Source organism: Cetorhinus maximus, chromosome 3, assembly GCF_964194155.1.
Source record: "Cetorhinus maximus chromosome 3, sCetMax3.hap1.1, whole genome shotgun sequence".
Classification (NCBI taxonomy): Eukaryota; Metazoa; Chordata; class Chondrichthyes; order Lamniformes; family Cetorhinidae; genus Cetorhinus; species Cetorhinus maximus.
Window position 1 is genome coordinate 24,929,359 of NC_135881.1, and position 20,228 is coordinate 24,949,586.

Genomic DNA, 20,228 nt, shown 5'->3' on the forward strand with positions numbered 1-20,228 from the left:
TATGCTTTATAGCTGGCATAATGGTTCGAGTAACAAGAGCACAACATGCTGTCTTAAAGTGTAGTGAACTTGTCTGTTCATTAAAAAAAAAGATTCCTATCTTCAAAAAGGAGTTCCAAAATATAAATTTGAAGCTACTGTTCTCCACCTACTGAGCCATTGTGAGGTAGTTAGCTACCCTTAACGGGGAGAAAAAAAATGAGGGTAAGCCATCAAGGTGCTCATATGTTTCTTCTGTTAGCTATTTGAGAGACTGGCAAAATTCACCCATCAGTCTTGGAGAGCTGCAAGGCAAATTTAAAATGAAGAGGAGGGGGAATTGCATTAAAATGTCATGCACCAAATTTGCAGTTATAATCCCGATCACTTTCTAAAAGGGCTAACCACCAAATATTCACCTGAGACACGAGCAGCTAAATTCAACAGCATGAGCTGGACAGCAAAATGTCCATCTTATTTCATGTCAGTAAGTGAATTAACTATTTAACTTTAGTAATTCAATCTCACTTTTTCAACATGGCATTTTTATAGTCACGTACGAAGACTGTGGTGGTAAAGTGTTTGAAGTCTGCAATATCATTTGAAAACAAAGTGTTGTATTTGCAGGGTGGATTTAACCTCTCAGAAGTTCCATGCCTTTAAAATTACCCTGATCAATACCATTTTATTTGTCCCGAAGATCTTACTGTTCGGTGGATATAGCGACAAGACGTGATTTGGGAGCACTACCAGGAGGCAGAACTATCTCAAGCTCTCTGCAAATGTTGAGTACACACGAGGCATATTCCAGAAACAAAGAACAAAAATGAAAATACCTGGAAAAACTCAGCAGGTCTGACAGCATCTGCGGAGAGGAATACAGCTGATGTTTCGAGTCTGTATGACCCTTCATCAGAACTAAGGAAATAGAGAACTGAGGTGAAATATAAGCTGGTAGAGGGGGGTGGGACAGGTAGAGCTGGATAGGGGGCCAGTGATAGGTAGAGGCAAAGAAGCGATTGCCAAAGACAGAAGGACAAAGGGGTGTTGACAATGGTGATATTATCTAAGGAATGTGCTAATGGGGACATTAAGGGTAGCAAGCAGGACAGACTAGTGGCAGATGGCCCTAGTGGGGGTGGGGTGGGGGCAAGGGATTGAAATGCGCTAAAAGGTGGAGATAAAATAATAGATTGAAATAAATTTAAAAATAGGTGGGAAAAGAAAAATATATTTGTAAAAAAATTATAAATTATTGGAAAAAGGGGGATCGGAAAGGGGGTGGGGATGGAGGAGAGAGTTCATGATCTGAAATTGTTGAACTTAATATTAAGTCCAGCAGTAAAGTGCCTAGTCGGAAGATGAGGTGCTGTTCCTCCAGTTTGCGTTGAGCTTCACTGGAACATTGCAGCAGGCCAAGGACGGACATGTGGGCATGAGAGCAGGGTGGAGTGTTGAAATAGCAAGCGACAGGGAGGTCTGGGTCATGCTTGCAGACAGATCGAAGGTGTTCCACAAAGCGGTCAACCAGTGTGCGTTTGGTCTCTCCAATGTAGAGGAGAACGCATTGGGAGCAGTGAATGCAATAGACTAAATTGAGGGAAGTGCAAGTGAAATGCTGCTTCACTTGAAAGGAGTGTTTGGGCCCTTGGACGGTGAGGAGGGGGGGAAGTAAAGGGGCAGGTGTTGCACCTTCTGCAGTTGCATGGGAAGGTGCCGTGGGAGGGGGCTGAGGTGTTGGGGGTGATGGAAGAGTGGACCAGGGTGTACCGGAGGGAACGATCCCTGAGGAAAGCCGCCAGGGGGGTGAAGGGAAGATGTGTTTGGTGGTGGCATCATGCTGGAGTTGGCAGTGATGGCGGAGGATGATCCTTTGAACGCGGAGGCTGGTGGGGTGATAAGTGAGGACAGGGGACCCTATCATGGTTCTGGGAGGGAGAGGAAGGTGTGAGGGCGGATGCGCGGGAGATGGACTGGACAAAGACCTGTCCTTCAGTGATATCCTCATCGCTATATTTATAGTAAAGGGGATTTTGTTTGTTTTGGCATATCTTCACATTCTTTTCTCCCCTTAGAGAACGGTGTGGAGCATTGGAAGGATTTACAAACTGAATAATAACCTGTTGAACCACGTCATAAAGTCCTGGAATGGGGCCTTCCAGCTCAGAGGCAGACGTGCTATTAACTGATCTGCAAGACCTGGATGAATGATGAGGTTATCAAATGCATAACTGCAGATACTGTGGTTGGTAAAATATGTATCTGGTGTATGTAAAATTAGTAGCACTCTTATAAATAAATAGCCCCCCAATACAAATGCTCATACAACAGTTTGTAATATAAAAACACTGATTAAAATGGTATTTTCATGCCAGAATTTGACTAATTTTCAGGGTTGTGAGGAAAAGGGACTAATAGCTGGCACAGGCATGGCAGGCCAAATGGTATCTTTTAGCACTGTAATTCTGTGATTCTATGAAAATAACTTGCAGGAAGAAATTTCTCAGGGATTTTTTTTAAATGCATCCAAGACTTGGAACATTTGTGTTTAAAATCAAGAATCTGTTCATGCATGTACAAGCATTTGAACTACACAATAAAAGGCTACTAAATGCTGAAATTGAAAAAAGTAGATGTTATCAGAATCACATTGAGGCTTCAAGTACTGGAGTCTGGTACAAGTTGCATAAGAAACCAGTGTACTGCTGATACGAGTGACCCCAAGCATAGAGCAGATGGGAGAAAACTGGACAAATAATCTAATCTTCTTGGAATTTCATGTAGAACAGTAGAGCAGATCATTGACATCAAATTGATGGCAATCACAACAGATATCATATTTCCTGTTTCTGATGTGACATCTTGCATAATATTTATAAAATTGTATTCAGTTGGACCAGTTCTACAAAAAGCAACATGCAGCAATACTACGAATTCTTAATTTAAAACCTGCATAACCATCAAAATCTGGCTTCTTGCGTGATGATAGAAATGAAATGAAATTCCAATTGTAACTTTAAAAAGCCAATTTAAGATTTCAAAACTTCATTAACATACCCTTATCTAAGGAAAAGCAAAATTGTACGTGGACAATTTTTTTAAAAAGAAAATCACAAATCAAGCTTGCGCACAATACAGTAACATTTTCCATTATTAACTATTACTTTCTTAGCTCCATTCAAACTGTCCTCAAGCCAGCTCTTGTCCTTTGTTTCAATGACCTGCCCTCCAACAAAAGGCCATAATTAAGGTTAAAAATACCTGGAAAAACTCAGCAGGTCTGGCAGCATCTGCGGAGAGGAATACAGTTAACGTTTCGAGTCCGCATGACTCTTCAACAGAACTAAGTAAAAATGGAAGAGGTGAAAAAAAGCTGCTTTAATGGCTCGTAAGGGCTAGTTTTACTTAGTTCTGTTGAAGAGTCATACGGACTCGAAACGTTAACTGTGTTTCTCTCCGCAGATGCTGCCAGACCTGCTGAGTTTTTCCAGGTATTTTAATTTTTGTTTTGGATTTCCAGCATCCGCAGTTTTTTGCTTTTGCCATAATTAAGGTTACTCCCTGATGATTCGGTGTTCAGCTCCATTCACGTCTTCTCCAGCCATTCCAACCTTCAGCAGGGACTGTATAACATCCAGTTGACAAATGTTTGTTCAGTGTCTCATGCAAATCTACCAAGAGAAAACCCAGCCATAGCCCCATGGTTTTCAACACACCATCACTGCCCAATTTTCCACCATCAACGTCTAGGGAGGTGTATGTGGACTCCCAAGAGGCATTTGATAAAGTGCCACATAATTGGTTTGTCAAAGTTGAGGCCCATGGAATAAAATGGACACTGGCAGCATGGAAACTAAGTTGGCTGAGTGACAGCAAACAGTTGTTCTTCAGACTACAGAAAGATATACAAGTGGTGTTCTCCCAGATTTCGATACTGCTTTTCTTAATCTATATAAATAACTTTGATTTGGGTGTACAGGGCACAATTTCAAAATTGACAACTTTTTAGTCTTGTGAACTGTAAGGAGGATAGTGACAAACTTGAAGAGGACTGATATTAATGGAATGGGTATACATGGCAGATGAAATTTAATGCAGAGAAACGTGAAGTGATACATTTTGGCAGAAAGAATAAGGAGAGGCAATATAAGCTAGAGGGTACAATTCTAAAGCGGGTACAGAATGGAGAGGTGTGCACAAATTGTTGAAGATGACAGGGCAGGTGAGAAGTGGTTCCAAAGACATACAAGATCCTGGGCTTTATAAATCAAAATGCAGAGTGCAAAAGCATGAAAATTATGATGAAAGCCCACTGGTTCAACCTCAACTGGGGTATGGGGCATTGTCTTCATTTCTGGGCACAACACATTAGGGTAGATGTGAAGGCTTTAGAGAAGGTGCAGAAAAAAATTACCAGAATGATTTCAAGGATGAGATGACTTCAATTTTGTAGCAAGACTGGAAAACCTGGGTTTTTTATTTTCTCCTTAGAAGTTTGAGAGGAGATTTGATGGAAGTGTGCAAAATCATGACGGGTCTCAACAGGGTAGATGGGGAGAAACTGTTCCCAGCGGTGGAGGGGTCAAGAGCCACAGGGTGCAGATTTAAGGTGATTGGCAAAAGAACCAAAGGCAGCATGAGGGAACTTTTTTTTTTAAATGTAGCGAGAGGTTAGGATCTGGTATGCACTCCATGGAGGAGGGGTGGGGGGGGGGAGAGGCAGATTCAAATCGTGGCTTTTAAAAGGGAATTGAATGGGCACATGAAGATAAGGAATTTGCAAGGTTACAGGAATAGGCAGGAATGGACTAATTGATCTGCTCTTGCAGAGAGGCAGTGCAGATAAAGATGAAGGTAAAGTCGCACGGGATCAGAGGTGAGCTGGAGAGATGGATACAGAATTGGCTTGGCCATAGAAGACAGAGGGTAGCAGTGGAAGGGTGCTTTTCTGAATGGAGAGCTGTGACTAGTGGAGTTTCGCAGGGATCAGTGCTGGGACCTTTGCTGTTTGTCGTATACTTAAATGATTTGGAGGAAAATGTAATTGGGCTAATTAGTAAGTTTGCAGACGACACTAAGGTTGGAGGAGTTGCAGATAGTGAAGAGGATTGTCAAAGGATACAACGGGATATAGATCGGTTGGAGACTTGGGCGGAGAAATGGCAGATGGAGTTTAATCCGGACAAATGCAAGGTAATGCATTTTGGAAGGTCTAATACAGGTAGGAATTATACAGTAAATGGCAGAACCCTTAAGTGCATTGACGAGCAGAGGGATCTGGGTGTACAGGTCCACAGGTCACTGAAAGCGGCAATGCAGATGGATAAGGTAGTCAGGAAGGCATATGGCATGCTTGCCTTCATTGGCAGAGGTAATGAGTATAAAAGCTGGGAAGTCATGCTGCTGTTGTATAGAACCTCGGTTAGGCCACGCTTGGAATATTGCGTGCAATTCTGGCCACCACATTACCAGAAGGATATGGAGGCATTGGAGAGGGTGCAGAGGAGGTTTACCAGGATGCTGCCTGGTCTGGAGGTTATTAGCTATGAGGAGAGGGTGGAGAAACTCGGATTGTTCTCTCTAGAGCGACTGAGATTGAGGGGCGACTTGATAGAAGTTTACAAAATTATGAGTGGCTTGGACAGAATAGATAGTCAGAAGCTTTTTCCCAGGGTGGAAGAGGGGACATAGATTTAAGGTGAGAGGAGAAAACTATAGAGGAGATGTGCGGGGCAAGTTTTTTTATGCAGAGGGTAGTGAGTGTCTGGAATTTGCTGCCAGAGGAGGTGGTGGAAGCAGGTACGATAGTGGTGTTTAAGAGGCAGCTTGACAAATACATGAAAAGGATGGGAATAGAGGGATACGGACCCCGGAAGTGCAAAATGTTTTAGTTGACGGGCAATATGATCGGCACAGGCTTGGAGGGCCGAAGGGCCTGTTCCTGTGCTGTACTTTTTTTGTTCAGATCTGACGGGTCGAATGACCTCCTTCTGTGCTGAAACCATTCCTAAGTTCTATAACTTCATGGCATTCAATATACACTAACCTCTCCAGTCTGGAACGCTTGGGACCAAGTCATTTCTGGGTTATAGAATGACATTAGAATGCCTAACCACAAGTATGTGAACAGGAAACCATAGTAATTATAAATACTTACCTGAAGCAGTGATGAAACATTATAAAGCAGCAATAAAATTGTTTTACTTATCCAAATACTCTATCTCTCATGTTTCCACTCCCAAAGTTCTGTATTCTACTGATGCTAAGAGTTGCTTAGGTCTGCTCAAAAAATTTCCAAACAACTGTTGCTTCCAGGCAATTGATTTCCAAACTGGAGAGGTTACAGTGTATTTGAATGGGGAGCCAGACGGAGATATGCTGTTTTCATGCATCTTATGGCAGAGTGGCACATCTGTAAGCGATTTCCACGATAAATTGCACAGCTGCGCTCAGCTGAAGTTGCTGTCAGATTTGCACATAAATAATGGTGAGCACGGTTAGCCGCACCTTTATTTTTCACAGTAAATTCTGGGCCATTGTTACAGTTAGCTACTTTTTTCCCCGAATTGGGTTAAAAGCCAGAAATGTGGTTAAAATAATTGCTGTATACGTAGATTAACACAGATTTTTACTGTGTAGTGTCAAATACAAGATGATTAGACTCCACAGGACCCCACAATTTTTCTGAACAGTAGGGGGTTAGAAGTCACTGTATTTCCAGGACACATACTTTTATCCACTGATCACTAATTCCAATTCAAAATCCACATTAGCTGTGATATGCTTTTCAGACACCTCCTGCTGCAAACAATTAACATGATTAATGATACATACTAATGCACACACTAAATTGCCCAACACAAATGACTTGATACAAATAATGTTAAGTATGGTAGTGTAGTCGTTACGTTACTGGACCAGTAAGCCAGAATTTAAGTTGACATCTTACCCTGGCTGTATGAGCATTTGAATTCAGTTAAAAAGATTTTTTTTTTTAAAAAATAGTATGTCGGATCATCACAAAAACTCAACTGGTTTGTGAGTGGGTTTTAGGATTGGAAACCTGCTGTCTTTATCTGGCCAATACCAATATGGATGCCTCTTAACTGCTTTCCAAAGTGACCAAGCAAGTCACACAGTTGAATCAAACCAACACAGCAGTTTTAGAAGGTAGACCACCACCTCCTGCTCCCAGTAACTAGGGATGGGCAATAAATGCCAACCTTGAGGGCACAGCTGCCATTTCAAGAATGAATAAAACAAGCTTAATGTTCATAAGTCAACTATACTGATAAACATCACAAGCTATTAAAAATAAATGACTAGTGAACCTATTTTTCTTTTCTGGGTGGTTTTGGCTGAGGGAGGAATATTGGCCAAGACACCAGGGGAGAAGGCAGAGCACCAGTTTAACATCAAATCCAAAGGACAGAATTTCTAACAATGTAGTTCTTAAGTAAATTATGAGCCTGGTGAATGGTGAATAAGTGTCAAACTCACAAACATTAACCAAGTTTTGAAATGCCTACCCCCAAGCTCAGTTGGCACACAATGTTGAAGTTAACAAACAAAAGTGCACCATGTGTGCAGTCTATTCTATTTTAAAGCAATTGTTTACACATGAAGCATTGGAAAGACAAAGCATGGAAGGAGCCCGTTCAGCTCATCATGCCTGTGCTGGCTCCTTGGCAGAGTCATTCAATTAATCCCAGCTCCCCTGCACTATCCCCATAGCCCTGTAATTCTTTTTCCCTTCAACTATTTGTCCAATTCTGCTACATTAGCAGCATCCTCTTCACCAATGAAGACAAATACAAAGAGCTCATTTAGTATCCAGTCATGTCCTCTGCCTCCACAAGATCTCCTTTTCAGTCACTAATTGGGCTCACCCTGCCTTTGACTACCCTTTTACTATTTACATTTTATAGAAGTCTTTTGAGTTCCTTTTATGTCAGTTGCTAATCCATCCTCATGCCCTCTCTCTGCCTTTGTATTTTTTGATTTAAGGAGATGTCTTTTGTAATTTCTATATTTAACTTTGTTCTCTCCTGGTTTAACTTGACAATTGTCATAAGTCTCTTTTTTTGCTCATCAGCCCCCTTTCTCTGTCTCATTTTAATCTCTATCTTCAGTCATCCAGGAAGCTATGGATTTAGATGCCCTTTCTTTCCCATCATGGGAATGCATTTACTAGTAATATATATTATGTATTGTAGTAGTATATTCTAAAATTTAAGAGCAATATATTGATCATGTGAGCAGTGCAGCACTCGAGTACTATGACCAGAATTTTAGATTAATTTAAACTCATTTCCCCATTCAGTGATGCATCGCATCTTCCCATAATATTCTATTTTAGGTTATACAGGAGAGTTATTACTGGAAGAATTTTGAGAAGGATACAAGTCATTCCTTTTCCCATATTCCCATCTTAACATACACCAGTAAGACAAATACGTCATCAGAGGAAATTACTTAATTTTACAGAGAAGTTGGTGTAAGCTAAACACAGAATTGATCCCCTTAATTTAGCGAGACAGAGTTTGTATTCAATAAAAAAGTTATTAAACATACAGTAAAACTGGAAGTTTAAATGTGAGCCTTAACAAACAGGCCAAGTGAAATCCACTTCACTTAAAAAATATCAGTACACTACAATAAATATTCCAGTTCCTTTTCTCGGAATGCTGCATCAATCATTATTCCGTTAAACTCAGGAATACTACTAAAAGCTACAAATACAATTTGAAATTTCTTTTTATTGATGAAGATTCTTAAAATACTTTAATTACTTTCTATAATAAAGTCCATCCAAGATATTACAAAAAGATTATTTTCATTTCCCAAGGGTAGACTCAATTTATAATCTATTACCCCATATGATTAAGGTTACTGAATTCGTGGACCACTGCTGTTTGAATAAGTGGCTGTAAATGTGCTTATTAAATAGTATACATACCTCATTTGGTTTTTGAGAGCCATCAGGACTAATTCGGAAAGATCCCACTTGAATAGTCTTTTTTGGATCCACTTTCTTAACTGCCCAGTCTATTTCATCTACTAATGCCCTGCAAACTTAAGTGAAAATAAAATCAAGTCAAATTAATGCAAAAAGATAGAGTTTGTTTTTACTAAAGAGTAAAATGCTTTTACATATTGGCAGAATAGCTTTTTTTCTCCATGGGAAAAAAATCTAAAACATTCAGTTGCCTAACCAATCGTGTGAAGTTTTCTACTAAATTGTAGTATACAAATGAACATTGGCATATAAAAATTTTGAAAGTGAAACCCTCAGATTATGAGCAACAAAAATCCCAGCTCATCTTAGAATAAAAAAAATGACGAATATTTAATTACTTGGCATGGTTACTTAGAGGCATTACAAAATGTTCTGATGTACAAAATGGAACACAACTAGTTAAATAAACTGGTTCAGGGTTGCTTGAGTACTTGAGGCAAAAAGATCAATGTTACTGAACTCATTCAAGGTTGATCAAACATGCTACAACTTATTATTTATGGTTATTTAGAAATTTTTACGCTTCTGATCGGATCTGACCATTGTACTGATAGTGAAATATAAACCCAATGGGTGCCGAAGAATGTTTAAAGCCACAGAACATTCCTCTCAGAGCTTACATCTCTAAATTTCATGTGAACTAAATATTATCCCAAATGAAGAATTATGTTTCAAAGTTTGATGAGATTCAGATTTGTATGTAAAACAATTCCATCTACTTTGACCTGGCAGTCCATACAGATCTTTGAAAAAGAGGAGATACTAAAATAAATTCGCAGTTCACAGAATTTGAAAATCCGAGAACAACAACTAATCTTAAAACATTGTATTGGCTGAGGTTATGACAGCTCACTTATGTTATCTCTGGGTTCATGGCACAATATCCTGGACTGTCTCACTGAAGCATGTAACCAACAAATCCCCGTTGCAAACCAATTTTTCTATATTCTTGAAGATTAATAATGTACAGAAAAAGGATTTGAATCTTTGTAATATTGGGATTTATATGACTATAGTGTTAGTTATTTCTCATGTCATTCAGGAGTCTGCTTTGACTGTGAGGAAAGATGATCTGGCATTTAAACTTGGATATTAATTAAAACATGAACAAAGACTACATTCACTAAAAAAACTGTATTCCTACAGGAAAACATAACGTTTAAGCAGGACAGTCTTAGTTTATGGAATAGAATAAAAATATAAATATAACTTGAGAAACTAGAACTCTGTTTTTCTTTTATTTTGTAGTAATGCTTCATGAAATGTTACTGATGGACAGTAAGTAAAATATCAGGAGTTATTTTTCAACTTATCAGCAAAATGGACAAGGGCAACTGAGTACAGTTTTTTCAGCCAATGAGGGAGCAAACACTTTATAGGAGCATAGGAACATGAGAAGGCTATTCAGCCCATTGAGCCTGCTCTGCCATTCAATATGATCATGGTTGACCAAACACTTCAATGCCTTTTACCCACTATCCCCATAACCCTTTACGTTATTGTTAATCAGAAATCTATAAATCTCTAACTTAAACATACTCAATGACTGAACTTCAACAGCCCTCTGAGGTAGAGAATTCCAAAGGTTCACAACCATCTGAGTAAAGAAATTTCTCCTCATCTCGGTCCCAAGCGGCTTCCCCCTTATTTTAAAATTGTGTACCCTGGTTCTAGACTCCCCAACCAGGGGAAACATCTTACCTGCATTCACCATGTCTATTCCTTTAAGTATTTTGTAGGTTTCAATGAGATCACCTTTCATTCTTCGAAACTCTAGAAAATACAGGCCTAGTTTCCCCAATCTCTCTTCATAAAGTCCTGCTATCCTCGGAACAAGTCTGATGAACCTTTGTTGCACTCCCTCTATGGCAATGATATCCTTTGAGGTAAGGGGACCAAAACTGCACAGCGTGCTCCAGTTGCAGTCTAACCAAGCTTCTATACTTTAGAACTTTAAAACATAACCATAGCACAATGTTTAAATGGTTTTAAATGGAACTGAACTATTCACTACATCAACTTACAATAAAACTGATTTTCTGTAATGTAGTTAAAAGCCAAATATCATCTTGTAAACAAGACTGTAGGCATTCCTGTTCCTGTATCCAAACATTAACTTACAAATCAAAAATTAGTCGTTTGGTAGTACAGAACTTGAGTACTGCAGAAAAAAAAAGAGACACGACTAAGCTTTTCATCTTGCACTCATCAGGGCACCTCGCAAGAATACCAATATAAGGGGAAAACAACAATTTATACTGTATGTGAAGAGAGTGCTGATGGTTGGCAAGTGGTGTTGCCATGGAGAATGCACCAGGGATGGTGACTGACAGTTAACTGCCGAGCATTGTTTGAAATTTATACTAGGCAGCTTGACCTTGATTGATCAAGGCATTGCCCTGAGGAATGACTCAGCAAATGGCTGTCACTTATTTTGTTCAGCTGAAACAGGCGCAATGTGTGTACATGTACTTTCTGTCTGCAAAGTACAGGGCCATGTGTATTAATATATGTAGCTTCCAGTACACACAAATGCACCACATTGCGAGCCCGACTGACAATCTTAAATTGGTTATGTGCAATTCTTAGCACACTGAGGGTTATTTAGCAAATGCTGTCTAATTGCAGAATCACATCTAATGTTGGACATTGTGTTTTGACTTTTGCAAGCACGGGCTGGTTGGGTATGGTCTGCACCCTGCCCATTGCGAACAGCAGCTGGGACATGCAGTTTGATAGGATCTGCCAGACATACACTTAGCATCACACTGGCACTGAAATTCATATACCGCATTACTCATTTGTGTGATAGGCAGAACGTCTTTTTGACTTGACAGCAGCTTCCTATTAGCAGCGAATACCACTGATGCTGCTATTGCATAGTAGCAGCATGAAATACTGCTTCACCTGTTGCTCAAATTTTTGAGATACATTGCCCTTCCAGGGTAATCAGATAGATTGGGCACTTTTCAGGGCCGAAGGTGACGGCCTTAAGCCCGGCCATGAGTTTGTGTGATACAACAGGTGAAGCTAGCTTTTTATACGCTGCTACTATGCAGTAGCAACACAAGTGGTATTCGCCTGTGCTGAAGCTGCTGTCCGGACTGCACACAAATAATAGTCAGAGTCGCTAGCCATTACATCATAGTTCTTATTTCAACTGAGTGAAAAGCTGCAGAAAAATGGTAAACAATTGTTGTCAGCATAAGCAACAGATCTTTTACTGAACAGAGTCAAACACTCCGCAGGAGATCTCAATTTTTCAGAACAGCAGGGGGGGTTTGGAAGACATGTGTTTCCAGGACACACATACTTCTTTCTGTTGATCACCAATTCCAAGTCCACATTTGCTTTTAAAGATACTTTGCTAGCAAGTAACATAAAGATTAATTATTTTATACATGCTAAATTCTTCAACACAAATACAAGTAACACAATGGCACTGGGGTATAGTAGTGTGGTTATGATGTAGCTGCATTTGGCCAAGTTGCTTTTTTTCACTTCTTTCACAGGACGTGAATGTTGCTAGCTAGGCCAGCATTATTATTGCCTATGCCAGCAGGAGGTTTCCTTGCCCACATTTGACCAGATGCCATGAGACTTCATGGGGTCTAGAGTCGATGTTGAGAACTCCCAGGAAAACTTCCTGGGAGAATGCCACCATGCTGCCACTTCTGGTGGGTCCGGTGGAGCAGGACATACCCAGGGGTCATGATCGTGGTTTCTGGGACATCGTCTATAAAATGGAGTGCAGCTGAGGAAACTAAGTGCAGACTTGGAGTTTGGTCAGTGGGGTAGTTCAGTGAATGAGGGGTGCGAAGGAGGCGTTTGTTTCCTTATTCTATCTTTCGCACCCTGTAGGAATTGGTTCTTACTCCACCATAGGGAAAGGCAGTAGCTGTTTGGTGAGCAACTGCTAAGTGGGTAAATTTTATTCTATTCCTATGGTTTACAATAATACACAAATTGATAGTAAAGTTCATAAAATATATTATTCATTTAATAATGTTGCTTTTTTATATAATTAAGTAATTCATTAAAACATATTAAGGATGGCAGAACAGGTGGTGTGCCAAGGTTGCAGCATGCAGCTCTGAGGTAACATTGTGATCCAGGGAAGAACACGTCTGCAGTGCTTGTGGCTCAAGGAGCTTCAGCTAAGAGTCAATGAGTGGGAGGCTGAGTTGCAGACTCTGTGACACATCAGGGAGGGGGAAAGTTACCTGGATGTTTTGTACCAGGACAGTCACACCACTTAGGATAGAGGCTTCTGATTTGGTCAGTGATCAGCGGCAGGAGGGTGTGACTGTGAGTGAAGCAGGTAAGGGCACCCAGAGGGCAGGAGTGCAGGAGTGTGAGCCTCTGCAATTGTCCAATGGGTTTGAGGTTCTCTCAGCTTGTTTGGATGAGAGCAGGGATTACAGGATGGATGAGCAAACTGACCATGGAAGCCATTCAAGAGGGGGGAGCAAAAAGGAACATAGTGGTAGTAGGGGACAGTATAGTGAGGAGGGTTTGATACTGTTATGTGCAGCAAAGAGCAAGAGTCCAGATGGCTGTGTTGCCTGCCCGGTGCCAGATTCTGAGACATCTACTCAGGGCTGGAGAGGACTTGCAGTGGGAGGGGGAGGATCCAGTTGACGTGGTCTATGTAGGTACTAATAACAAAGGTAGAACTAGGAAAGAGGTTCTGCATAGAGTCTATGAGCAGCTAGGTACTAAATTGAAAAGCAGAACCTCAAAAGGTTATAATCTCTGAATTATTAAGCAAGCCGTGCAAAGGTGCACTGTTAATAGAGGATGGCATTTGTGCAGTAGTTTGAGAATGACCTTGGTTCAGGAGATCAGGATGTAGAATCAGTTTGGATGGAGATGAGGAATAGAAAAGGAAAGAAGTCATTAGTGGAAGTGGTCTACAGGCCCCCTAATAGTAACCACAATGTAGGACAAAGTATGCAAAGTATTGGATGCTTATGAGAAAGGGATGGCAATAATAATGGGTGACTTTAATCTACATATAAACTGGGAAAATCAGATTGGCAGTAGTAGCCTAGATGAGAAGTTCATAAAATGCTTTTGATACAGTTTCTTAGAGTAGCACATTCTGGAACCAACCAGAGAGCAGGTTATACTAGACTATCATGTAATGTGACAGGATTAATTAATGACTTCAGGGTAAAGGAACCCATAAGTAGCAGCAACCTCAATATGATTGAATTTTACATCCAATTTGAAAGGGAGAAGAGTAGGTCTAAGACTAGTATTTTACATTTAAATAAGAGCAACTATGTGGCATGAAAGATGAGCCAGCTGAAATTAACTGGGATACTATGCTAGGGGAGAAGCAGTGGCAGACATTCTAAGGGATATTTCAGAATACACAAGATAAGTATATTCCTACTATAAAGGAAAATTCTAAGGGGAGGACCCATCATCCGTGGTTAACTAAAGAAGTTAGGGAAAGCATCAAACTTAAGGAAAAAGCATACAACTGGGCAAAGACGAGTGGCATGTCAGATGATTGGTCAGAATATAAAGAATGGCAGAGAATGATTAAAAGGTTAATCAGGAGAAAGGAATTAAGAAGCAAGCTAGAAATGTAAAAATGGATAGCAAGAGTTTTGACAAGTATTTAAACAGGTAAAGAATAGGTAAAATGAGTGTTGGTCCTCAAGAGAGTGAGAATAGGGAGTCAATAGTAGATAATAAGAAAATAGTGGATGAAATGACAAATATTTTGCTTTTCTTCACTATGGAAGATACAGCTATTACTAGAATGTTTTTTGTAAATCAGGAGGTGGAGGGGAGAGAGGAACCTGGTGAAATTACAATCACTAGGGAAGCAGTACGGAGCAAACTGATGGAGCTGGGGGCTGACAAGTCTCCGGGTCCAGATGGACTTCATCCTAGGGTCTTAAAAGGAGGTGGCTAATGAGGTAGAAGATGCGTTGGTGCCAATTTTCCAAAGTTCCCTAGATTCCGAAAAGTTCCCATCAGACTGGAAAGTAACAAATATGACCCCTCTATTCAAGGGAGGGAGGGAGGCAGAAAACAGGAAACGACAGGCCAGTTATCTTGACATCTGTCATGGGCAAGGTTAGGATCGATCATTAAAAGAGTTATAGCTGGGCACTTAAAAAACACAAGGTAATCGGGAAGAGTCAGCACTGCTTTGTGAAAGGGAAATCATGTTTAACCAATATATTAGAGTTCTTTAAAGGAGTAATATGTGCTGTGGATAAAGTGGAGCCTGTGGACACAGTGTATTTGGATTTCCAGAAGGCATTTTTTGATAAGGTGCCACATCAAAGGATTATTGCGGATAATAAAAGCTCATGGTATAAGGGGTAACATATTAGCCTGGATAGAATATTGGTGTGATGGGTCTTTCTCTGATTGGCAGATGTGATAAGTGGGATCCCGCAGCGGTCTCTGCTGGGGCCTCAACTTTGTATAATTTACATCAATGACTTAGATGAGGGGAGCAAAGGCACGGTGGCTAAATTTGCAGATGACACTAAGATAGGTAGGAAAGTAGGTTGTGAAGATATAAGGAGTTTGCAGACGGGTATAGATAAGTTGAGTGAGTGGGCAAAAATCTGGCAGCTGGTTTATAATGTGGGAAAATGTTCACTTTGGCAAGAATAATAAAAAAAGTAGAGCATTACTTAAATGGAGAACAACTGCAGAATTCCCTGGTGCAGAGGGATCTAGCTGTTCTTGTGTATGAGTCACAAAAAGTTAGTATGCAGGTACAGCAGGAAATTAAGACGGTTAATGGAATGTTATCCTTTATTATGAGAGGAATTGAACATAAAAGTAAGGATATTATGCTTCAGTTATACAGGACATTGGTGAGACCGCATCATGAATACTGTGTTCAGGTTTGGTCACCTTATTTAAGGAAGGGTATAAATGCTTTGGAGGTGGTTCAGGGGAGGTTTACTAGATTGATACCTGGAATGAGCAGGTTGTCTTATGAGGATAAGCTGGATAGGCTGGGCTTATTTCCAGTGGAGTTTAGAAGAGTGAGGGGTGACTTGATTGAAGTATATAAGATCCTGAATGGTCTTGACAAGGTGGACGGGGAAAGGATGTTTCCTCTTGTGGGTGAGTCCAGAACTAGGGGGCACTGTTTTAAAATTAGATGTCACCCTTATAGGACAGAGATGAGGAGAAACTTTTTCTCTAAGGATTGTGCAACTTTTGAACCCAGGCAGCAGGGGTTAGATGGGAATGTAGACCTTGAAATACAAACACATCAGCCATGATCATACTGAATGGTGCTAAGGCACGAATGCCCCACTTCTGCTCCTACTTCTTATGTTCATATGATTCCGAGAGTGCGGCTATGTCAGGCTGTTTCTTGACTATCCTGAGGGACAGCTCTCCCAATTTTGGACCAAGCCCCCAGATGTTAGTAAGAAGGACTTTGCAGGGTTACCAGGCTTGGTGTGCTGTCATCGTTTCCGGTGTCTAGGCAAATGCCGGTTGGTCCATCAGGCTTCATTCCTTTTCAACTTCATAGCGGTTTGATACAACCGAGTGATTAGGCCATTGCAGAGAGCATTTAAGAGTAAACCACATTACTTTGGCTCTGAAGTCACATGTAAGCCAGACCAATCAAAGGCATCAGATTTCCTTCCCTAAAAGACATTAGTGAACCAGGTGGCTTTCTACAACAATTGACAACGGTTTCATGGTCACCATTAAATTAGCTTTTAATTCCAGATTTATTAATTGAATTTAAATTCCACTAGGTACCATTATGGGATTTGAACCTGTGTCACCAGAGCATTAGCTGGGCCTCTGGTTTACTGGTCCACTGACATTACCACTACACCAGCCCCTCCCCTATTGAGAATATTTTCAGCATTTTATGTTCATATTTCAGATTTCCAAGATCTGCAGTATGTGTGTCTTTGGATATATAGTTCTTCATTCATAAAATCAGAAACCATCATCCAAGTCACTTAGATATATGAATAGTTGAGAGCCCTACACAGATCCTTGTAGTTCACCACTAGTCACTTCCTTCAATTTGAATACATATCCCTTGTCTTCTGCCATCTAACCAATCACCTTCCCAGATCAATAATTTGCCATCAATTCAAGGGCTTGAGTTTTAACTAACAGTCTCTTCTGTGAAACCTTATTGCTGAACTTCTAGAAGTCCCAATAAATAAATCAAAGATATTCCTTTATTAAAGTACTTCCTCAAAAAATTCAAGTATACTCATTTGACCTGGCCTACTCTTTACAAACAAAAACAAAAATAGCTGGAAAAACTCAGCAGGTCTGACAGCACCTGTGGGGAGGAAGACAGGAGTTAACGTTGAGTCTGTATGACTCTTCATCAGAACTGAAGAGAAATAGAAATGAGGTGAAATATAAGCTGGTTGAAGGGGGTGTGGGACAGGTGGAGCTGGATAGAGGGCCAGTGATAGGTGGAGGCAAAGGAAAGATTGCCAAAGATGTCATCGACAAAAGGACAAAGGGGTGTTGACGGTGGTGACATTAGCTAAAGGATGTGCTAATGGTGACATTAAGGGTAGAAAGCTGGATGAACAAGTGACAGATGGCCCTAGTGGGGGTGGGGTGGGTGGGGGGGGGAAGGGGTCGAAATAGGCTAACAAGGTGGAGATAAAACAATGGATGGAAATAAATTTTAAAATAATAATAGAAATAGCTGGGAAAAGAAAAATATATTATTTTTTAAATTATAATAATTATTAGAAAAAAGGGGATTGGAAAGGGGGTGGGGATGGAGGAGAGAGAGTTCATGATCTAAAGTTGTTGAACTCAATGTCAAGTCCGGAAGGTTGTAAAGTGCCTAATCGGAAGATGAGGTGCTGTTCCTCCAGTTTGCGTTGAGCTTCACTGGAACATTGCAGCAGGCCAAGGACGGACATGTGGGCATGGTGTGTTTAAATGGCAAGCGACAGGGAGGTCTGGTTCATGCTTGCGGACAGACCGAGGGTGTTCCGCAAAGCTGTCACCCAGTCTGCGTTTGGTCTCTCCAATGTAGAGGAGACCACATTGGGAGCAGCGAATGCAGTAGACTAAATTGAGGGAAGTGTAAGTGAAGTGCTGCTTCACTTGAAAGGAGCGTTTGGGTCCTTGGATGGTGAGGCAGGGGGGTGATGTAAAGGGGCAGGTGTTGCACCTTCTGTGGTTGCATGGGAAGATGCTGTGGGAGGGGGTTGAGCTGTAAGGGGTGATGGAGGAGTGGACCAGGGTGTCCCGAGGGAATGCCGACGGGGGATGAAGGGAAGATGTGTTTGGGGTGGCATCATGCTGGAGTTGGCGGAAATGGCAGAGGATGATCCTTTGAATGCAGAGGCTGGTGGGGTGATAAGTGAGGATAAGGGGGACCCTATCATGGTTCTGGTGGGGGGAGAGGAAGGTGTGAGGGCGGATGCGCGGGAGATGGGTTGGACACGGTTGAGGGCCCTGTCAACGACCGTGGGCGGAAAACCTCGGTTAAGGAAGAAGGAAGACCTGTCAGAAGAACTGTTTTGAAGAGTGGCATCATCAGAACAGATGCGACGGTGCCAAAGGAACTGAGAGAATGGGATGGCATCCTCACAGGAAGCAAGGTGTGAGGAGCTGTAGTCGAGGTAGCTGTGGGAGTCGGTGGGCTTGTAATGAATATTGGTGGACAGTCTATCACCAGAAATTGAGACTGAGAGGTCAAGGAAGGGAAGGGAAGTGTCAGTGATGGACCATGTGAAATGATGGAGGGGTGGAAATTGGAAGCAAAATTAATAAATTTTTCCAGGGGTCCAGACGAGAGCATGAAGCGGCACCGAAGCAGTCATCGATGTACTGGAGAAAGCGTTGTGGGAGGGGGCCTGAGTAGGACTAGAACAAGGAATGAGCCACATACCTCATAAAGAGACAGGCATAACTGGGTCACATGCAGGTACCCATAGTCACACTTTTTATTTGGAGGAAGTGAGACGAGTTTAAGGAGAAGTTGTTCAGTGAGAGAACAAGTTCAGTCAGACATAGGAGAGTTGTGGTGGATGGAGATAGTTCGGGCCTCTGTTTGAGGAAGAACCGTAGAGCCCTCAGACCATCCCGGTGAGGGATGGAGGTGTAGAGGGATTGGATGTCCATGGTGAAGAGGCGGCGGTTGGGGCCAGGGAACTGGAAATTGTTGATATGATGTAGGGCATCAGAGGAATCACGGATGTAGGTGGGAAGAGACTGGACAAGGGGAGAGAGAACGGAGTCAAGATAGCAAGAAATGAGTTCCGTGGGGCAGGAACAGGCTGACACATGTCTTCCTTCTTCCTTAACCAAGGTTTTCCACCCACGGTGGTTAACAGGGCCCTCAACTGTATCCGGCCCATCTCCCGTGCATCTGCCCTCACACCTTCCTCTCCCTCCCAGAACCATGATAGGGTCCCCCGTCCTCACTTATCACCCCACCAGCCTCCACATTCAAAGGATCATCCTCTGCCATTTCCGCCAACTCCAGCATGATGCCACCACCAAACACAACTTCCCTTCATCCCCCGTCGGCATTCCCTAGGGACCGTTCCCTCCGGGATACCCTGGTCCACTCCTCCATCACCCCCAACAGCTCAACACCCTCCCACGGCACCTTCCCATGCAACTGCAGAAGGTGCAACACCTGCCCCTTTACTTCCCCCCTCCTCACTGTCCAAGGGCCCAAACACTCTTTTCAAGTGAAGCAGCATTTCACTTGCACTTCCCTCAATTTAGTCTATTGCATTCACTGCTCCCAATGCGTTCTCCTCTACATTGGAGAGACCAAACGCAGACTCGGTGACCGCTTTGTGGAACACCTTTGGTCTGTCCGCAAGCATGAACCAGACCTCCCTGTCGCTTGCCATTTCAACACACCACCCTGCTCTCATGCCCACATGTCCGTCCTTGGCCTGCTGCAATGTTCCAGTCCTTTAGCTAATATCACCACCGTCAACACCCCTTTGTCCTTTTGTCAATGACATCTTTGGCAATCTTTCCTTTGCCTCCACCTATCACTGGCCCACTATCCAGCTCCACCTGTCCCACCCTCCCTTAAGCAGCTTATATTTCACCTCATTTCTATTTCGCTTCAGTTCTGATGAAGAGTTGTACGGGCTCGAAACATTAACTGTCTTCCTCTCCACAGATGCTGTCAGACCTGTCTAAGTGTTTTCAGCTATTTTTGTTTTTGTTTCAGATTTCCAGCATCCGCAGTATTTCGCTTCAACTC

General features: G+C 41.8%; 1 protein-coding gene across 1 annotated transcript in view; it reads right to left on the minus strand.

Annotated features, from left to right (window-relative positions):
• LOC144676739 (protein canopy homolog 1-like) overlaps window positions 1-20,228 on the minus strand; it is a 108,902-nt gene that overhangs the window by 42,699 nt on the left and 45,975 nt on the right. Inside the window, exon 2 of the mRNA XM_078537071.1 lies at window positions 8,939-9,054. Within this exon, the coding sequence (XP_078393197.1) occupies window positions 8,939-9,054 (116 nt within the window). The remainder of the gene's footprint in view (window positions 1-8,938; window positions 9,055-20,228) is intronic.